The following is a 17,402-nucleotide window of genomic DNA, read 5'->3' as shown; positions in this document are numbered from 1 at the left end:
ATAATGAAAGGAAAACCAACCCCCTTATTTTACACACAAAGCAACGGAGACCCAGGACTGGCCTGAGCTTTTAAGGCTGGATCCTGCGGGATCCCTCGCTCTTCCCAACTCTTTCCCTGGACATTTCCCATTAAATCATTTTAGAACTTCAGGGTAGTTAATAAATAGATGCCAGTTAAATACAAGACAGCTGGGTCAAAAAGATTTGCTTTATGTATTAAAAGGCAAAATTTTCATGATTCATATATACTGTATACTCAGAATGGCATGCGGATGTTGGGTGTTTAAAAAACAAGTAAAAACAGAGTTTGGCCAAAATGTGTTAAAATACTTTCTTTTGAAATTTATGCCACCCTGAAGCCTTAATGCTATGATATTCAAAACACTTTAGCATCTATAGCAACTGGTGGTAAAAGATCTGTGAATTTTTGCCTTTTAAATATGCTCTTGAAACTTGGAGTGTCTCTAGTTAGTATCTTGGGAACTAGCAGCTGCCAAGATGTAAAATAACAATAGCATGAACGGGAGACACAGACTGTGGGCAGCGTTGGCCTTTTATTGGCTCCCACCTTCCTCGAGAGTGGACCCGTGCCCTCTCTGGCCTCCTGATAGATTGATTCCAGAAGTTCAACCTAGTTTTTTGGAATTGGAATGCGTTTTCCTACCAGAATACTTCTCCAGGATGGCCGGGTTCACCGCAAGCCCACTACAGTCAGCCTAACGGAATTTGTGTGGTAATGAAACCACGAACCCGCTCTGAGTTCTGGCTGGAGAGAGACAGAGGCGAGAGGTATCTCCCCATCTCACTCACACCCCTAGCCACTGCACACTTGCAGGACTGTGCCCGTGCAGAGGTCAGGTCACAGGCCAGCACTGACCCCGTGGCTGTGGGGAGTAGAGGTGAATACGTAAGGGAGAGAGAAGATGCTTTTATACGGTGAGAAGACCCGGGGTAGGATTCCGGCGTCTTGTGTGTTTGTGAGGTTGGGGTGAGGTAGAGCACAGAGGGGAGAGGTTGAGGGACTCGGGTGTTTGCCTACAGAGATATTGTGGGGCAGAAAAGTTGTAGTCCGTTCCGGCAGCAGGAGGGCAAGGGCTCAAGGTTGGGGATGGTGGTTCCGGGGTGGACAGGGAAGGGCGAATGTTTGTAAGATGGAGGCCTGTGGTGCAGGATCGCCTGTGTCACTAAACTCATGTGCATGCAGAAACCCTAATAGTGAGCATCCCAGCTGTTAGGGGTATGCTGGTGTCACCTTTGTGAAGGCTATCTTGACAAGATTACTCATAATTAAAATATACATCTTCTTTGACTCATTCTGCTGTTAGGAATGTATCGGGGCTGATGTATTAGGAATTGTCAGGGCTGAAAGCCAGAAACAATATGCATGGGTACCGATGAGGGACTGGTTACATCCACGCTGTCACCTCAGCACAGCGCGGCCCCGCCAGCTGTGGGAACCATGTGAACAGATATGAGAAGACTCAAAACGTTAATAAATGGGAAAAGCAACAGAAAGCATGGGATTTCCCTTTTAAATAATTAGGTGTATCTTTTTATATTTAATTTTAAACCAACATAGACTATGATGTGTCTGGGAGAATACACAAGGCCACTTGGGAGCTTGGGTGGGGACGGAGACACTATTTGCTTGAAAAACCCTGGGACTTTTACATGTCGTACCTATTACTCTTTCAATGGAAAAAAAACACCTATTAAAACTAAAACTTTTTAGAATTTTCAATGTTATTTAAAAACTTTAAGTAAATTTTACAGAATTGGGTTTTATATTTAACAGTTACTTTCTTCAGTCATAGCGGAAATGAATTACACGGGGGACATTTTCCCCTGTGGTTTTAAGGCGCATGGGGCAGCTGAGGTGCCAGTGTAGATGATGAATTCATCTTACATGCAAGGAGGCAAGGACTGACCTTGTTTCCTACTCCTTTGTCTTCAGATCCCGGCCTGTGATTAATATTCAGAAAACCGTCACAGTGACACCCAACAGGCTCGATCTCCGCCAGAAAACGGCCTGCGGGGCGCCCAGTGGGATCTGGTGAGTGTCCGAGGTGCCCACAGACCCCTTGGTTTCACATGTCTGCTTTGTGACCACACGATCGCCCTGAAGAGCTGCAGGGAAGACTGAGAAATGGGCGGAGGGAAGAGGAATCTGCCGAATGAATTTGCTCATCAATGAGCCGTGGGGGGATTTGAGAGCTGGGGAACATGTTGGTTTTTTCCTGCTGCGATAATGCATCTTTTAAGAAGTATGTGTTCAATTTTATACAGCCTCAAGGTTAAGGCCTGCTTCGAATATACTGCCAAACCCGCTGGTTACAATCCTTCAATATGTAAGTACCTAGTACCCTTAAAAACGACGTGTTTTCTGTCTGCCAGGTTGAAAGTTCTGCATAAAGAACAGAAAAATAAAACGGCAATGGCCAAAATGGGCCCGTGCATTCTTGTTTACGGAATCAAGTCTCTCCGCTGTCTTCCCTTTCATGAGGAGGGCGCCGCACGCACACGAGGGAAACACTTGCCATTTGGTCCCCATTTGAATTTTCCAGAGCAGATGGTTTGGGGCAGAATGTCTTGGAAAAGGATTCATTTGTTACCACGACTGTTTCCTCCATGTCTGTCTTTGAACGGCAGTGTGGAAAGTTGGTTTTGCGGTTGCGAGGTGGTAGGTGGTGGTGGGTGGTGGGTGGTGGTTGTGGACGAGTGACTGCAGGAGCCCAGTAGGGCAGAGTAATTGCCAGTTTCTGCTCTTTGCTCCTGGCCTCCTTCCACCGGGGCTGGAGCACTGCAGCTGTGTCCCCAAGGCTGGCCTCGGCTGTTCAGAGACTTGGGCTCTGCTCCTGGTTCCAGCTCTGATGCTGACAGACCCTACAGCTCAGAGCCAGTCCCTTCACATCTGAGTTTTTATTTTCCCATTCGTTCAAAAAAAAAAAAAAAGTGCCTCTAGTAGGAATTACTATGTAACATTGTGTGGAGATCAGAGGAGATGATGTGGTGAAAGCAGTTTGTCATTTCGAAGGTGCCTTTCTGCTCCTTCCTTTGTAATGCAAATCCTGACAGGGCTCCCCATCCAACAACCAGAGTGATGGTCGGTCACCAGCTTCTCTGGTGTGACTTGGAGCAGCTATGCCTCTTCCGGTGTAAGCCACCTGCTCCAGCTCCCGATGGGGGTGTGGAGATTTACAGAAAATCTTTCCCCAAAAGGAAATACGAAGAGTGAGGGTGATTTCCCCCGGGGTCTGGCCTGGGTCCCCGCTGCTGTGCTTTGGGGTGTCTGTGCCACCAAGGGAAGCTTCTAGAGGGACAGGTAGTTCCTGTTCTTTTCATATTTTTCCTCCACCTCGAGATAATGAGTTTGCATAAGATTGCTCCTTGTTATCTCAAGTACTGCTCTGTCTTCTCTGTTTAAAAGATGTCCCCTTTCCTCTCCCAGTGTTTGGCAGATAAGTCTGCTCCCACCTGGGCCACTGTCATAAGCCGCTTAGCCTTCATCTTCCGAGATGCTAGGCTCTCGGGTGGTTTCTGCGTCTCCCCGACGTGCCGGGCGGCGTCCGCTGGGTCATCTCCCTGGGACCTGAGACCAGGGCCGGCGGATTATGGCTGTGTGTGCAGGCGGAGCGTGGCCTCTCGCTTTGCTTTTGAGGCCGCTGGCATGTCATTGAGCAGAGAAACGATTCTTTGTGCAGCTTCGAATGACAAGAAAACGTCTTCGATGACTTCGCACTGTCTGCTGTCCTCCCAGGACCACTTGTGTCCTTTCTACCCAAACGCAGTGCCTCACGCCTGCCTGCTCGGATCACAGGCCCTTTACGCTGTGTTGGGAAGTGGACGGGAGAGACGGGGAGAATTGGGGACTCTGAGTAGGCCAGGAGAGGAACCGGGAACATTTCTGTTCTCTCAGGCCACACTCAGTTCGACAATAGACGTGAAATCTCATCAGGGCATTCCTTGTCTCCCCCCAAATCAATATTAATTTCATCTTATGCAGCGACTCCATTAACCAAGTGCTTATTGAGGGCCTCTTATGGATAGAACTCTTGTCTCTGAGGACATTTAGAGAAAACCTGCTCTCATTGCCTGTATTTCCACAGTATTGGGAAATTCTAAATCAAACTAAACAGAACGTCCACAGAGCGTGTAAGGGAACGCATCTGCGGTCTGAGAACGCGGGCGTATTGTTGGGCCAGGCCGTTTTAACTCGGTGCAGCCCTCGGATGTGGCACTCTGTACGGACAGTATTTATAATTGAACCTTAATGAGCGTTCTCCGTGGCTTGCCCCTCAAAAGGTCGGCCAGGGTGGCCTGCAGGGATTTTAAGATGATGTGAACTGTCTGGAGGGTTAGAGGAGGTTGGAGTGGTTTGGGTGGATAAGCGGTTTTAATGCACCCACACCCTCCCCTCCTCTTGCTGCCAGGGGCACTCAGCGTGGGAGCCCTCGTCTGGTTCCCTGTGAAGTTAGCAGGTCACTGATAAATGGATGATGTCAAGGCTACCGAGGGCCTAAAATGGAGACACATTCCATTTGGCAGCCATGACATTTGAAAATTCTTTACGTGGACACAGAAATTACTTTCGAAACTGTCAGTGTTGCTGAATTTTGGCCCAGCACATGAAGCGCTGTCATGTCAGCATAAGGATAACATCCCATTGTGTGCCTGTGTGGGCAGATGTGTACCGGTGTGTATGCTGATGTGGGGCTAGTCACTCCCGCTTCCATTCTTCTACTGTACAAATGGTACTTGTGTCAGGTATTGTGCTTTGCTGGGCAGTACAGTGGTGAGCAGACTGAGGTGGTCCCTGCCCATACACAGCTCTGCCCGGGGAAGGCGGTCAGATGGTTACAGCGCAATGGGCTAAGTGTAGCATACTGTCAGGTCCCCCGGGGGGGGGAGGGGACGGCCTCCCAGAGGAAGTGATGTCCAGGCTGAGATCTGAAGGAGTAGGGTTTGTGGGCAGTGGCGGGGAGGGGAGGGGAGAGGGGGTCCGGCTGGCAGAGAGAGTGAGTCACACAGAGGTCTAGAGGCAAGTGGGAACCTGGATATTTAAGAAACTCTGAAATCAACCAATTGTCTTTTGTGTTGGTGACACAGACTGCGAAGCCGACTCTACCTCTGTTGCTCACTGTGTGGCTCTGGGCCAGCCCCACCTCCGTGGCCTCCATGTCTCCGTCGGCAGGAAGAGTGTATTAACCATAGATGCTCTCAGAAGGGCTCTGGCAAACTCTACCTTGAATGAGAGACCAAGGGTCGTTGATTCAACTTTCAGCATTTTTTGGAGCAGATTTTTCCCCTTGAGGCTGATTTCTCTGGCCCTGTACACTCTGTGGTTTCTTCCCTTCTGATGGCTAGTGGTTAGTGAGTGTAAGTAACTTCAGGGTTCTCCCATAAAGAAAGAGCAGCTGTATCCAGAGAAATGGCCAAGAATGCATTCTGAAGTCAAGGATGGAGACTTTGATTATCCAGGTCCTGGCTGGCCTCAGCTCCATTAGTCTAGGTCAGCGATTACCAACCTTTCGGACCTCACGGACCACCAGTTGGCGACCGCTGGTCTGGGCAGTCAAGAGCAGCTGTGCCTGCTAGAGCTCTGCAGGTTGGAAGCGTGGCTTGTGGAAGCTAGGTTAGCTGACACACAGGCCCTTTAGCCACTAAAAGGAATATGTTTTATCTTTTAATTCTTTTTCTTTAAACTTGAAAAGTCTCAACCTATTGTCAAAAGTTTTTTATGTCTCTAATATATATTATTCCTCTTTAGACACCTGTCCTTTATCAGTGCTTATTAAACTTTAGCATGTAAAGAACTACCTGGTGGTCCTGTTACGATGCAGAGCTGGCTCAGTGGGTCTGGCCAGGGCCTGTGTCTGCATCCCTAGCAGACCTCAGGAGATGCTGCGCTGCTCGTCTAGAGACCCTTTTGAAGGGAATTGTTTTTCTTTTTTTTTTAATTTTTTAAAAATTAATTTCTTTTCTAATCACAGTTGACATACTCATCCCAGGCGTACAACATAGTTATTAGACATTTATATACCATATGAAGTGGGCACCCTAGGAAGCCCAGTACCCATCTGACACTATACATAGTTACTACAGTATCATTTACTATCAGAGGCCCGGTGCATGAATTCGTGCACCAGTAGGGTCCCTCAGCCTGGCCTGTGGGATCAGGCCAAAACCGGCTCTCTGACATCCCCTGAGGGGTCCCAGATTGCAAGAGGGTGCAGGCCAGGCTAAGGGACCCCACTGGTGCAAGATCCAGGGTCAGGGAGGGATGCGGGAGGTTGGCCAGCTGGGGAGGGACCGCAGGAGGGCTCCAGGGTGTGTCCGGCCCATCTCTGTCAGTCCCAATCGGCTGGACCCCAGCAGCAAACTAATCTGCTGGTCAGAGCATCTGCCCCCTGGTGGTCAGTGCACTTCATAGAGAGCAGTTGAACTTAGCATATCATTAGCATATTACGCTTTGATTGGTTGAACAGAGGACCAGACACTTAGCATATGAGGCTTTTATTATATAGGATGTTTTCTGTGTGGTACTTTACATCCCATGACAGTTTTTATAACTGGCAATTTTTACTTCTTAATCCCTTTTTGAGTGTCAAAGTGCTAGGACATTTAAGCACCGGCCTGTTGGAGGGAGAGTCAGTGTAGGCCCTTAGGGAGCGTTGGGTTCTCCTGTTATCTTGAGTGCCCTGAGTTGCTGAGATTCAGCCAGAAACTGATTCTTAGATGCTGCTCAGAGGTTTTGACTTATTCTTGAGCTCCCCCTGGTGGCTCAATGAAAAATTAACTTTAAGACTGTCAACAGCAATGGGCAGGAAAGGACAGCTTGGTTTGAACACCGTAAGACAATCAAAATGTCCATTATCAAGAAATCTGAAGAGAAACGGTGGCAGTGGGGAAAGTGTCCTTCTAAAAGGAATCAAAATATTTTTAAAAGGAGCTCAGCATGCTTACAGCTGAATGTGCATGAATGCACTTGAAGATCATAATGATTTCTGTCCCTTTTATCTAGCCATTGTGGGCACACTTGAGGCTGAAAAGGAGAGAAGGAAATCCGGGCTGTCATCGAGAGTTCAGTTTCGGAACCAAGGTGCTGAGCCCAAGTATAGTAAACAGATCACGCTGAGCAGGCAGAAGCAGAAGGCGTGCATGGAGGAAACACTCTGGCTGCAGGTGAGGCTGGCGGGCAGTCAAAACAGTTTTTTTTATGGGGACAAGGGCTGGGTATTATGGTGGCATGTATAGGTTTTGAAATTTATCCTAGAAACCCGTTACTCAGTACGAAATGAAGTGTTGTTCTGGAGTTTCCCAGTAGCGTTTATCCCATGCTGACCTGTGTCTCTGCAACCTTTCAGGAAAACATCAGGGATAAGCTGCGTCCCATCCCCATAACTGCTTCCGTGGAGATCCAAGACCCGAACACGCGGCGGCGAGTGAATTCACTTCCAGAGGTTTTTCCAATTCTGAATTCCAACGAGCCCAAGACAGTCCATACAGATGTAAGTCTTTCTGACTTGTTTTGCCATATTATTATGTTAAATCAAATGTCTTTAAAGGCACAAGAACTAGTGATGTGTTTTAAAGGTCATTTCTTTGTATTAAATAAGCTTTTAAAAATATCTGCAAAGTTGGAAGATCTGTTTCTCTGATTAGCCATGAATGTAGAAGCATATGGAATACAATTTGGAGCCAGAAAGTATTTTTTTTTTTTTTTGGCCACTGCAACTTATTGAGAGCATAATTGGCAGAACTTCTTATTCTCGTATCAAGTTTCTCCTACAGCTGTATGAAGAAATAAAAATACATTGCATTTTGCCAGTAAGAACATTAAGATGTAGAAAACCAACTGTTGTTAGTCTGAACATTAAAATCAAGGAATATAAAAATTCAGCAAGTCAAAAAAGTAGCAGCTGTGAAATAGTCATTTAGTGCTAAGTGTACCCTACAATCTTAGGAGAAAAATCTGTATTATATGGCTCGCTGCATGCCTATGAGGTGGGGTTATGTTTGCTAGGTTTTAAGCTGGTTGAGATGCAAGCTTAGGCTGGAGCTGTGACGTCCTAATTGGACGTTATGCACTTGCTGTCAGAATCCCGTCAGTACCACAGTGCCCACTCGGAGGCCCCTGGGTCTGGTGGTCCACTGATGAAGCTTTTTAGAAGTGAGTGCTGACTGTGTTAGGGTAGGAGCTGATGCCTAAATCTATACATCTATACATTGTCAGTCTTTTTTTTTTTTTTTTATCCTCACCCGAGGATAATTCCTAGAGAGAGTGGAAGGGGGCCGGGGGGGGGGGGGAGAAGAAGAGAGAGAGAGAGAGAGAGAGAGAGAGAGAGAGAAACATTGACGTGAGAGAGCTACATCGATTGGTTGTCTCCTGTCTGCACCCAACCAGGGCTGTGGATCTAACCTGCAACCGAGGTACATTCCCTTGATTGGTAATCGAACCCGAGACCCTTTGGTCTGCAGGCCGACGCTCTAACCCAGTGATGGCGAACCTTTTGAACTCTACGTGTCAGCATTTTGAAAAACCCTAACTTAACTCTGGTGCCGTGTCACATATAGAAATTTTTTGATATTTGCAACCATAGTAAAACAAAGACGCATATTTTTGATATTTATTTTATATATCTAAATGCCATTTAACAAAGAAAAATCAGCCAAAAAAATGAGTTCGCATGTCACCTCTGACACGCGTGTCATAGGTTCGCCATCACTGCTCTAACCACTGAGAAAAACTGGCCAGGACCACATTGTCAGTTTTTATTGTCCTTATACTTTTGTATATTTTCATATATTTTTCATGTTGATTATCACATTAATATTTCTCGTGTATATTCCCAGCTCTGTAGTCATGTTAAACATAACAGACAAGGAGACAGTATCCCAATTATTTATCAGGGTGATTATCGAGCACTAGTAGCACTGCACCTAGCAAACATACTCCTGGTTCATAGGCGGTGCTCAGCCACTGAGCCACACGGGCTGGGCTCCCAGTGTCTTAAAACACAGACCCAAGGGGCATGGCCTGCATGCCTAAGTGTGTCTGAAGCGAGGCTTCTGCTCCCGTAACTGTCACACGCGGGAATGAACCGTGAGGAGAAAGCCCGTCACCGCCTCTGTGAGCCCCAAAGGACGGACGTTTCTGACCACGGTTTTGTTTTCCTCCAGGTGCACTTCCTAAAAGAGGGATGTGGAGACGACAACGTGTGCAACAGCAACCTTAAACTAGAATACAAGTTTTGTACCCGGGAAGGAAACCAGGACAAGTTTTCTTATCTCCCGATGTAAGAGCTGCTCTGTGGCCCCAGCCGGTCGGACTCTGGCTTTGCGGGGGCTTTTGTGAAAAAGGGGCTTCCTGAAAACATACTGAGGCCTTTGTCATGTTTCTCTTCTTTAATAGTCAAAAAGGTGTTCCAGAACTAGTCCTAAAAGACCAGAAGGACATTGCTTTAGAAATAACAGTGACAAACAGCCCTTCTGACCCAAAGAACCCCACCCGAGATGGCGACGACGCGCACGAAGCCAAACTCATCGCGACTTTCCCGGACACTCTGACTTACTCCGCGTACAGAGAGCTGAAGGCCTTCCCTGTGAGTGCAGTTAGACACCAGCTGGGAGGGGGAGCCGCCCTGTGGCAAGGGTGCCTGTTGTGATCTCGTGTGTTTTTCTGTTGTAGGAGAAGCAGCTGAGTTGTGTTGCCAACCAGAACGGCTCACAAGCGGACTGTGAGCTTGGAAATCCTTTTAAAAGAAATTCCAGTGTAGGTCCTGCCTTCCCATATTGAATTCTACTGTTTTCACTGCCATGACAATGTTGATATGTTTGACCCATGCTCATGGCCATTTTTATTTTTTAGGTTACTTTTTATTTGATTTTAAGTACAACTGAGGTCACCTTTGACACCACGGATCTGGATATTAATCTGAAGTTGGAAACGTAAGAGTCACTTCAACCTTTCCATTCAGAATTATTTTGTGAAAACACAGCCAGTCAGCGGATTGGCCCTGATCTACCTCATAAAAGAAGTGTAATTGTAGTGAGAAAACTGACTGTTAAAATAAAACCCTATTGTTTCCTTTTCATTTTCAGAACAAGCAATCAAGATAATTTGGCTCCAATTACAGCTTCTGCAAAAGTGGTTATTGAACTGCTTTTATCGGTCTCTGGGTAAGTGTTTGTGTTTAGCATAACAAATCAGTGTTTGAAAGAACCACTTACAATCCTCACTAAAACTGGTGTTTTTTAATTTATCAGAGTTGCCAAACCTTCCCAGGTGTATTTTGGAGGGACCGTCCTTGGTGAGCAAGCTATGAAATCTGAAGATGAAGTGGGAAGTTTGATAGAGTATGAGTTCAGGGTGAGTCCTCCCATGGGTCCTTTTATTACAGACACTGGAAGCTAACACATGCTGACTAGGGTCTCCAATATGTAATTTTAATAAGTCATATTAACAAATAAGCCTGATAAATGCTCAGTTACTAACACACTGACTTACAGGGAAAGTCCTGTCCTCCAGAACAGAGAACAACACAAGACTCTGTCCAGAATCCAGTTCTGTTTGCTTTTCTTATCAGAGAGTCTGAATGTCTGTGTGGTATAGAGACAAAGGGACACTTGATCTCCCCCTTCTCCACCCCCCCCCCCACCCTAGTCTGTGTAAAAGCAGGAAAATCGCAAAGTGATTTATATTTGGCTTTAGAACAGCGGTTCTCGACCTGTGGGTTGCGACCCCTTTGGGGGTTGAACGACCCTTTCACAGGGGTCGCCTAAGACCATCGGAAAACACATATATAATTACATACTGTTTTTGTGATTAATCACTATGCTTTAATTATGTTCAATTTATAACAATGAAAATACATCCTGCATATCAGATATTTACATTACGATTCATAACAGTAGCAAAATTACAGTTATGAAGTAGCAACGAAAATAATTTTATGGTTGGGGGTCACCAGGACATGAGGAACTGTATTAAAGGGTCTCGGCATTAGGAAGGTTGAGAACCACGGCTTTAGAATGTGCTGTGATTCCTCCTCTGTTTTAAGGCCATCTCTCTTACTGCTGTGGCTAATGCCCACTCCCCTTCCCAAGCCCAGTTTTGTGCTGGGGAATGTGGGTTTGGCATATGCCAGTACAAAAGGCCGATGGCTGCTCCGAACCCTTTCACAGCAGGCAAGCACAGCAGCTCAAAGCCCAGGTGGCTGCACATAAATGCATGGCACAGAGCTGGCTCCCAGACAGGCGGGTTTCGGATCTTTGTGGCCGAAATCCTGTTCCTGAAAGTACCGTGACCATTGTTGAGGTGAATGACTGAAATGGCAGGAATGAGCTCACCCCTGACTCTAGCAGGGTCAAGGCTGAATTCTCCTCTGTGCGGCTCCTAGCCCGACAGACATGGCTGTGACAGGCAGTGGTGGCTGTGAGGCCTCTGCAGGTGTGACTGAGAGAGGTCTGGGTTCCGGAGCAGTCCCCCACACAGGCAGAGGGCTCGTCCCCCACACAGGCACGGGGCTTGTAGCTCTCCTAGCTTCTGCTGCAGGAAGTTGCTCCGCCTGCAGCGTGGCCTCAGATTTGTGGCTGCCATCAGGGTTTTACTCAGTTTCCCAGGTGCTATCCCACGCCTCCCAAGGGTGGTCCAGGGCAGAGGCAGCTTCATATTTTTCAGTCGGTGGGGTTTCCCAGAGGCAGGCGGTTGGTGCACGGCCCAGGCCTTGTCACCTGCCAAACAGGGTGGTTACAGAGCTAGTCACACGTGACTGTCCCCGGACACGTGGAGAGCGGGGTGTATTTGTACCCAATAACCTGTTGCACACTGCGGCTGTTCCTGGGTTGAATGAACCATCATTTCTCTTTGACCTTTTTTTCTTTCCATTTTTATTGACTAGAATCCTTTAAGAACAAATCTCTATTTTGAATACCCTACCTATAGTCTAATTTCGGAGCCTTTGCTTTGATTGTGTGATCATGCCAAGTATTTCATTTGTTTGTTTTCTCTTGGAAATAGGAGCTGCTACTTAATTCCACGTCACATCAATTGCACGGAAATAACGCGTTTTGTTTCTTAACAGGTTATTAACTTGGGCAAGCCTCTTAAAAACCTGGGCACAGCAACCTTGAACATCCAGTGGCCAAAAGAAATCAGCAACGGCAAATGGTTGCTTTATTTGGTAAAAGTAGAATCCAAAGGATTGGAAAAGATAGCTTGTGAGCCACGGAGTGAAATAAACCCTCTGAACTTAAAGGTATGTTGGTGGGTTCATCTCACGTCTCCATGGATAAGAAGGGAGAAGCTGACTTCTGAGGGGAAACCCACTACTCTCCTTAGGAAACCCATGTGCTGGCATGTCGACGCTTCCTTTGGCATCTCAGTTTCTCTTTGACAGTTGTGTTGTAACCAAGACAGGCTGAGGATTTCTGTGGATAGGAGACCATTATGGTTCCTAAGTCAGGGTCATTCACTGCTTGTTGAGGCAAATGACATTTTCTGAAGTTGTATGACCTAGCATGACATATAAGGAGGACTGGGACAGGCGGGGAGGCGGGGGTGCAGCCAGTGTTAACTCCCGGTAGAAGAAAACTCATTCCAAAAGATATTGGCACCTTAGCAAGTGACCTCCAAAGACTTTCATTTTCGTTTCTTAAAACAGTAGATACGTATGGAATGCTTACTGAGTCTCAGGCACTGCGCTACACATTCTGTTGGCACTTTCTCACTTCATTCTCCGGCTAGTACTGTGAGAGTAGCCTTCTTTCCCTCACCATTTCATGGATGAGGAAATGGAAATTCAGAGAGAACTTTCTCAGTCACTCAGCTTCTAAGAGGCAGGTTCAACATTTAGTGCCGCCTGCTTTCAAAGCCGCCACATGGAACTCTTTCCTCTCCTGCTCCACACGGACGCACCTGGTTTATCATTTACACTCCAGTGTGATGGAGATTGATGTTGTTAGTGAATGTCCGTCTCTTCTATCTTGAATTCTAAGGTGACTGGGTATGATCGGTGTTCGTAGTTGGTGGCTTCTAGAATGATCCTTTATTCATCGACTTGGAGAAATAAGTTGATCCATGATAACTTATCCTTATTATAAGGAAAGGGCAATTTTAAAACTTCCTATAAGGCTTAGATTTCAGTACCCTACTCTGGCCAAGTCACATGCTGGTTCTTTTTGCTTCTTTCTCTGTTTGTTCTCATTCAAGATGGGCTAACTTTTCACCCTGTGTTAGATATCTACCTGGTGGTAGGGATACAGGAATGAGATTTGACCCTATCTTAGGATGCTCACAGTTCGGTGGGGAGACAGAACAAAGACAGCCTCTTTCTCTCCCTGGGTTTTAAGGTCAGAGTGGGAATTAATTACCCAAATCAGTAGCCTTGAAGTGGCGTAATAACACTTGCAGAGTTTTACACTTAAATGATTTCTGCACATTTGGTGGCAGGAGAAGGGCAAATACTGTGGACTCCGTGAATTTGGCATCATTTGGGAGGGAGTACTCAGGAGGGTGCAAGTCATGACAGAATTATGTTAAGTAGAATGATCTGGGATATAATTCCTTTCAGGAGTCCCACAACTCCAGAAGGAAACGGGAAATTGCCGAAAAACAGATTGATGGTAGCAAGAAGTTTTCACTATTTGCTGACAGGAAATACCAGACCCTTGTAAGTATTTCTCAAGAGCTGCGATCCCACGGAGGATGGGGGGGAGGTCTTCCCGAGCCCTTGCGTTCTAACCCCGCCTTCCTCTCCTCCCAGAACTGCAGCGTCAACGTGAACTGCGTGAACATCAGGTGCCCGCTGCGGGGGCTGGACAGCAAGGCCTCCGTGCTGCTGCGCTCCAGGTTGTGGAACAGCACGTTTCTAGAGGTGTGGCCGCTGGGAGGCTGTCTCCGGACGCCATCTGCCACCGCCTAGGACATGTCTCACTTCCCTAACGCATTCGCTCACTTTGTCTCCACACAGGAGTACTCTAAAATGAACTACCTGGACATCCTCGTGCGGGCCTCCATTGATGTATCTGCTGCCACCGAGAACATCAAGCTGCCGCACGCAGGCACCCAGGTGAGACGGGCCCCGGTCCGCACTCGGAGCAAAACCCCCTGCCCAGGACGTGCTGCCGTGGTGCTCATTTCACAGCCCGGCGACCCTGTCCAGGAGAAATCCCATAACGTCTTCAGGTGCTGCCACCGCACGCTGTATTTTAATAGAATCGCTGAAGAAAGGAGTGAATCCTTCAGTGGGGCCTCTGGTTCTGCAGTGCACACGGTAGACTTGGGAGCTGCTGCTCGATGGACCCGGTGCACCTCCCCGCGTCACCACCAGCCTGGGGACATGAGACCAGAAGTGGGGCTCATGGCTCCTCAGTAGAGGCTCCTGTTTCTGGGAGACGATGGGATTGGGGGCCTGGTGCCCAGTTCGGTGGCTGGGTCACAAGTGAAAAGGAGGTTGTTTGGGGCATTGTAGGTCCCCAAGGGCGTGGAGAGCTAGTGTTGGCGAATGGGATTGGGAGTCTTGGCTGGGATCCTGCTTTATTTAATAATTGGTAGATTTGTGCAGGTTACTGGTCCCCTATCTGGAACTCCTTTCTTTTGAAAACTGAGACATTGTCTCATCTCTAGTCTTATGACACTGATATTTACTGTGATTTCTGAGATACACTAGCTCAGATACCATATTTACGGACACATTTCCTTAGTATTTTAAGAAGTTTTTTAGGTCCTAAAAGTTTTAGCTTCCTTGAAGTGTCAGGATGCCTTTTCTTTTTATTCCTTTACTTATCATGGGTTTTAGCTTCATCTTTATCTTGCTTCATCTATTTTTTCCAGTCTGAAGATTACTTATCTTTTGAGATAGAAGCAAAGGAGGTTGAGTTATTCAGTCTTGTCTTTTAGTCTTAATATTGAAACGTCTTCCCATTGCATTTACTCTAATCCTGGCTTTAAAAAGAAAGAAAAAGAAAAATCCATTTTGTTCCTTTAAAACCAAACCAATTGTAAGAGTTTTGTGTTCCCTTGTCAATAAAAGCTTTTAAGACATTGTTATAACAAAGAGAGAGCTGGTCACCTAAGTGAACCAGATTAGATGGTTATATTTTAGCATCAACTAAATTAAACCCATCCTGGCCCTGGCTGGTGTGGCTCAGTTGGTTGAGTGTTGTCCCGTGCACCGAGAGGTCACCAATTAGATTCCGGTCAGGGCACCAGAGTACAGGCTTGATCCCCAGTAGGGGGCATGCAGGAGGCAGCTGATCGACAGTTCTCTCTTCCTCTCTCTAAAATCAAGAAAAACATGTTTTTAAAAATTAAATCCATCCAGTAAACAAGCACTTATTAAGGACTGTGTAACCCCCCCCCCCCCAGCACAAATGCTAGAGAAGCAACGTTATTGAATAGGACACAGGGTCAGCTGCTCGGGATCTGTGGTCTGGGAGAAGGGGAAGCTGGCGGGCACTGCTGAGGTAAGCCACAGAAGGGGAGGGAGTAGTTCATTGGTTTACTTACATTCCGCACTTCAGTCCTAAGGAAGTAGGAAGCGAGTATCTGGGCTGCCAACGAGAAAAGGAAATACAGGTTAAAAAGTGGACACATCATGTTTCAGGGGAATGTGATTTTTCCTTTTTTGGGCTCTGAATTCAGAGAAGAACTTGAGGTGGATCCTTTTGTAAGGTGGGTTTCTGATAGGAGCAACATTCACTAAAGGGAATGTGTCTGTAATAGAGAGTTTTATAAAAGATACGAAAATTCCTTCATCAGGCGATTTATACTGATCCTCAGCAGGACTGGAGGGCGTTCGATTGCAGTGATGTAGGGAAGCATTTCGCAGCGGGCAGGCTGCCGGGGTCGAAGCACTGCTCGCTGGGGGTGGAATGGAGTGTGTCAGCGGAGCTTAAGCCCTTTCCCCTTACAGGCACATGAGGGATGAGGTCATTCCCAGGGAAATGCCTTGATTTTAATGAAACAAAAAAAAAATATTGGTTTTGGAGTTGGAATAGCTTCTACTCACCGGAACTTGTTACTGTCTATCAGTGAAAGTTGGTGTGGCAAGATGAGAAAGGCTCCCGGGGCTCTGGGAATGGCAGCTCCAGGTTGGTCTCCCCTCACCTGACGCTAAGGCCAGGGCCTCCTTCTTCCTAATCCCAGCTGGAGGGTGCCTGTCCTCAGGCAAAACCCAAAACCTTTCCATCGACAATGGAGGTAAACAAACAATAAAGTCTTGCTCACTGGCCTCTCACCTCCCTGGTCCCCAGCGAGGCCTTGCACAGACTGGGTTTGTAGAGCTTAGTGCCCTTTAAATGGGGAGCCCAGCCCCTGCCTTCGGTCCTGGTCCTCGCACGCAGTCTTTGTCCAGTGAGTTGTTTTGCAGTTCCAAGGCTCCAAGTTCTGGTTACCATGTTAGCCAGACTCGGGGGCTTAGCACTCTCATCTGGGTTCCCCCCGTCCGTCCTGCCATCCTCGGCTGCAAAGTCAAAAGTTACCTTGTTCAGCCAGGATGCTGTTGGATTGCAGCCTTTTGTGGGAGAGAGTTCCCCCTGTGATCAGCTGTTTAAAAGGCTTTGGTATACAGTGTGGGTATAATAAGGTTGATTCTCCTGGGCATAGACTCTCCATCGCCAGTTTTATCAGAACTTACTCTAAGGAATGAGAATGGCTCTTCCAGATTGCCACCTGGCCCCCAAGGACACACTGTGCGCCTTTGCTGTGGGCTTCAGCACAGGCTAGTTGAAATGATCTTTCTGTCTCGTTTAGACTAGTCAGTTTACAGGTCGCATCCACTGTATTCTTCACTGGTCTCTCCTCATTCTTTCTTCCCTTCTTTATGGCTCACCTGTGTTAGAACCAGTAACCTGAAGGAAGGGTTGTTTTTTCCTAACAGCTGGGACACCAGTGGGAGGAAGGGCGGTGAGGGGAAGTGAGCTCTGAGGTCCCCTATGAGGCTGGGAGCTAGATTGAAACCTCACTGAGAGCAAAACAGGAAACCAGGGCGCCGATAAGGTGTTTACGGCTGCCGCTACAGGCAGTCTAGCTGGCTGGGAACTCTGAATGTGGTCCTTCCCACTAAATGTTTAAAGAAAAGCAGTTCTCTTGCTTTTTAAGTATTTTCTGAGTCAAATGGGACGGATAGGTGTTTTCTGGTATAAGTAGAAAGGGAAGTACTTCAATGAAGAGATTAAAAAGAATTATAATTTAGAAATATTGAAGCACAGTGTAGACACATTTTTAGGCAGCACTTAGTGTTCAATACTCATGTAGAATATTTGACTAAAATATTTCATAGAAGTTAAATGCCCCCTCTAAGTTTTGTTTACTCTTTATTCTCTTACCTCCAAAATAGCAGAAATTATAAAGTGATCAAATCCCAATCAGTATAGTTTACAAAATCATATGTGTAGCCAT

The 17,402-nt window shown here is 46.8% G+C and overlaps 1 protein-coding gene across 8 annotated transcripts in view; it reads left to right on the top strand.

Annotated features, from left to right (window-relative positions):
* Positions 1-17,402, top strand: part of ITGA6 (integrin subunit alpha 6) — a 68,735-nt gene that overhangs the window by 42,661 nt on the left and 8,672 nt on the right. For 4 of the 8 annotated variants that reach the window (XM_059704081.1, XM_059704085.1, XM_059704083.1 and 1 more), the window contains 14 exons: positions 1,956-2,054; positions 2,288-2,349; positions 7,023-7,183; positions 7,366-7,509; positions 9,182-9,297; positions 9,414-9,603; positions 9,690-9,773; positions 9,870-9,949; positions 10,103-10,180; positions 10,268-10,370; positions 12,085-12,258; positions 13,573-13,671; positions 13,765-13,875; positions 13,972-14,070. In XM_059704081.1, the coding sequence (XP_059560064.1) occupies positions 1,956-2,054; positions 2,288-2,349; positions 7,023-7,183; positions 7,366-7,509; positions 9,182-9,297; positions 9,414-9,603; positions 9,690-9,773; positions 9,870-9,949; positions 10,103-10,180; positions 10,268-10,370; positions 12,085-12,258; positions 13,573-13,671; positions 13,765-13,875; positions 13,972-14,070 (1,600 nt within the window). Of the gene's footprint in view, positions 1-1,955; positions 2,055-2,287; positions 2,350-7,022; positions 7,184-7,365; positions 7,510-9,181; positions 9,298-9,410; positions 9,604-9,689; positions 9,774-9,869; positions 9,950-10,102; positions 10,181-10,267; positions 10,371-12,084; positions 12,259-13,572; positions 13,672-13,764; positions 13,876-13,971; positions 14,071-17,402 lie in introns of all 8 variants that reach the window. The other 4 variants (XM_059704080.1, XM_059704084.1, XM_059704087.1 and 1 more) reach the window with 1 other exon arrangement.

Source organism: Myotis daubentonii, chromosome 7, assembly GCF_963259705.1.
Source record: "Myotis daubentonii chromosome 7, mMyoDau2.1, whole genome shotgun sequence".
In the NCBI taxonomy this organism is placed as follows: Eukaryota; Metazoa; Chordata; class Mammalia; order Chiroptera; family Vespertilionidae; genus Myotis; species Myotis daubentonii.
This window is presented reverse-complemented; position numbering and strand designations above follow the sequence as displayed.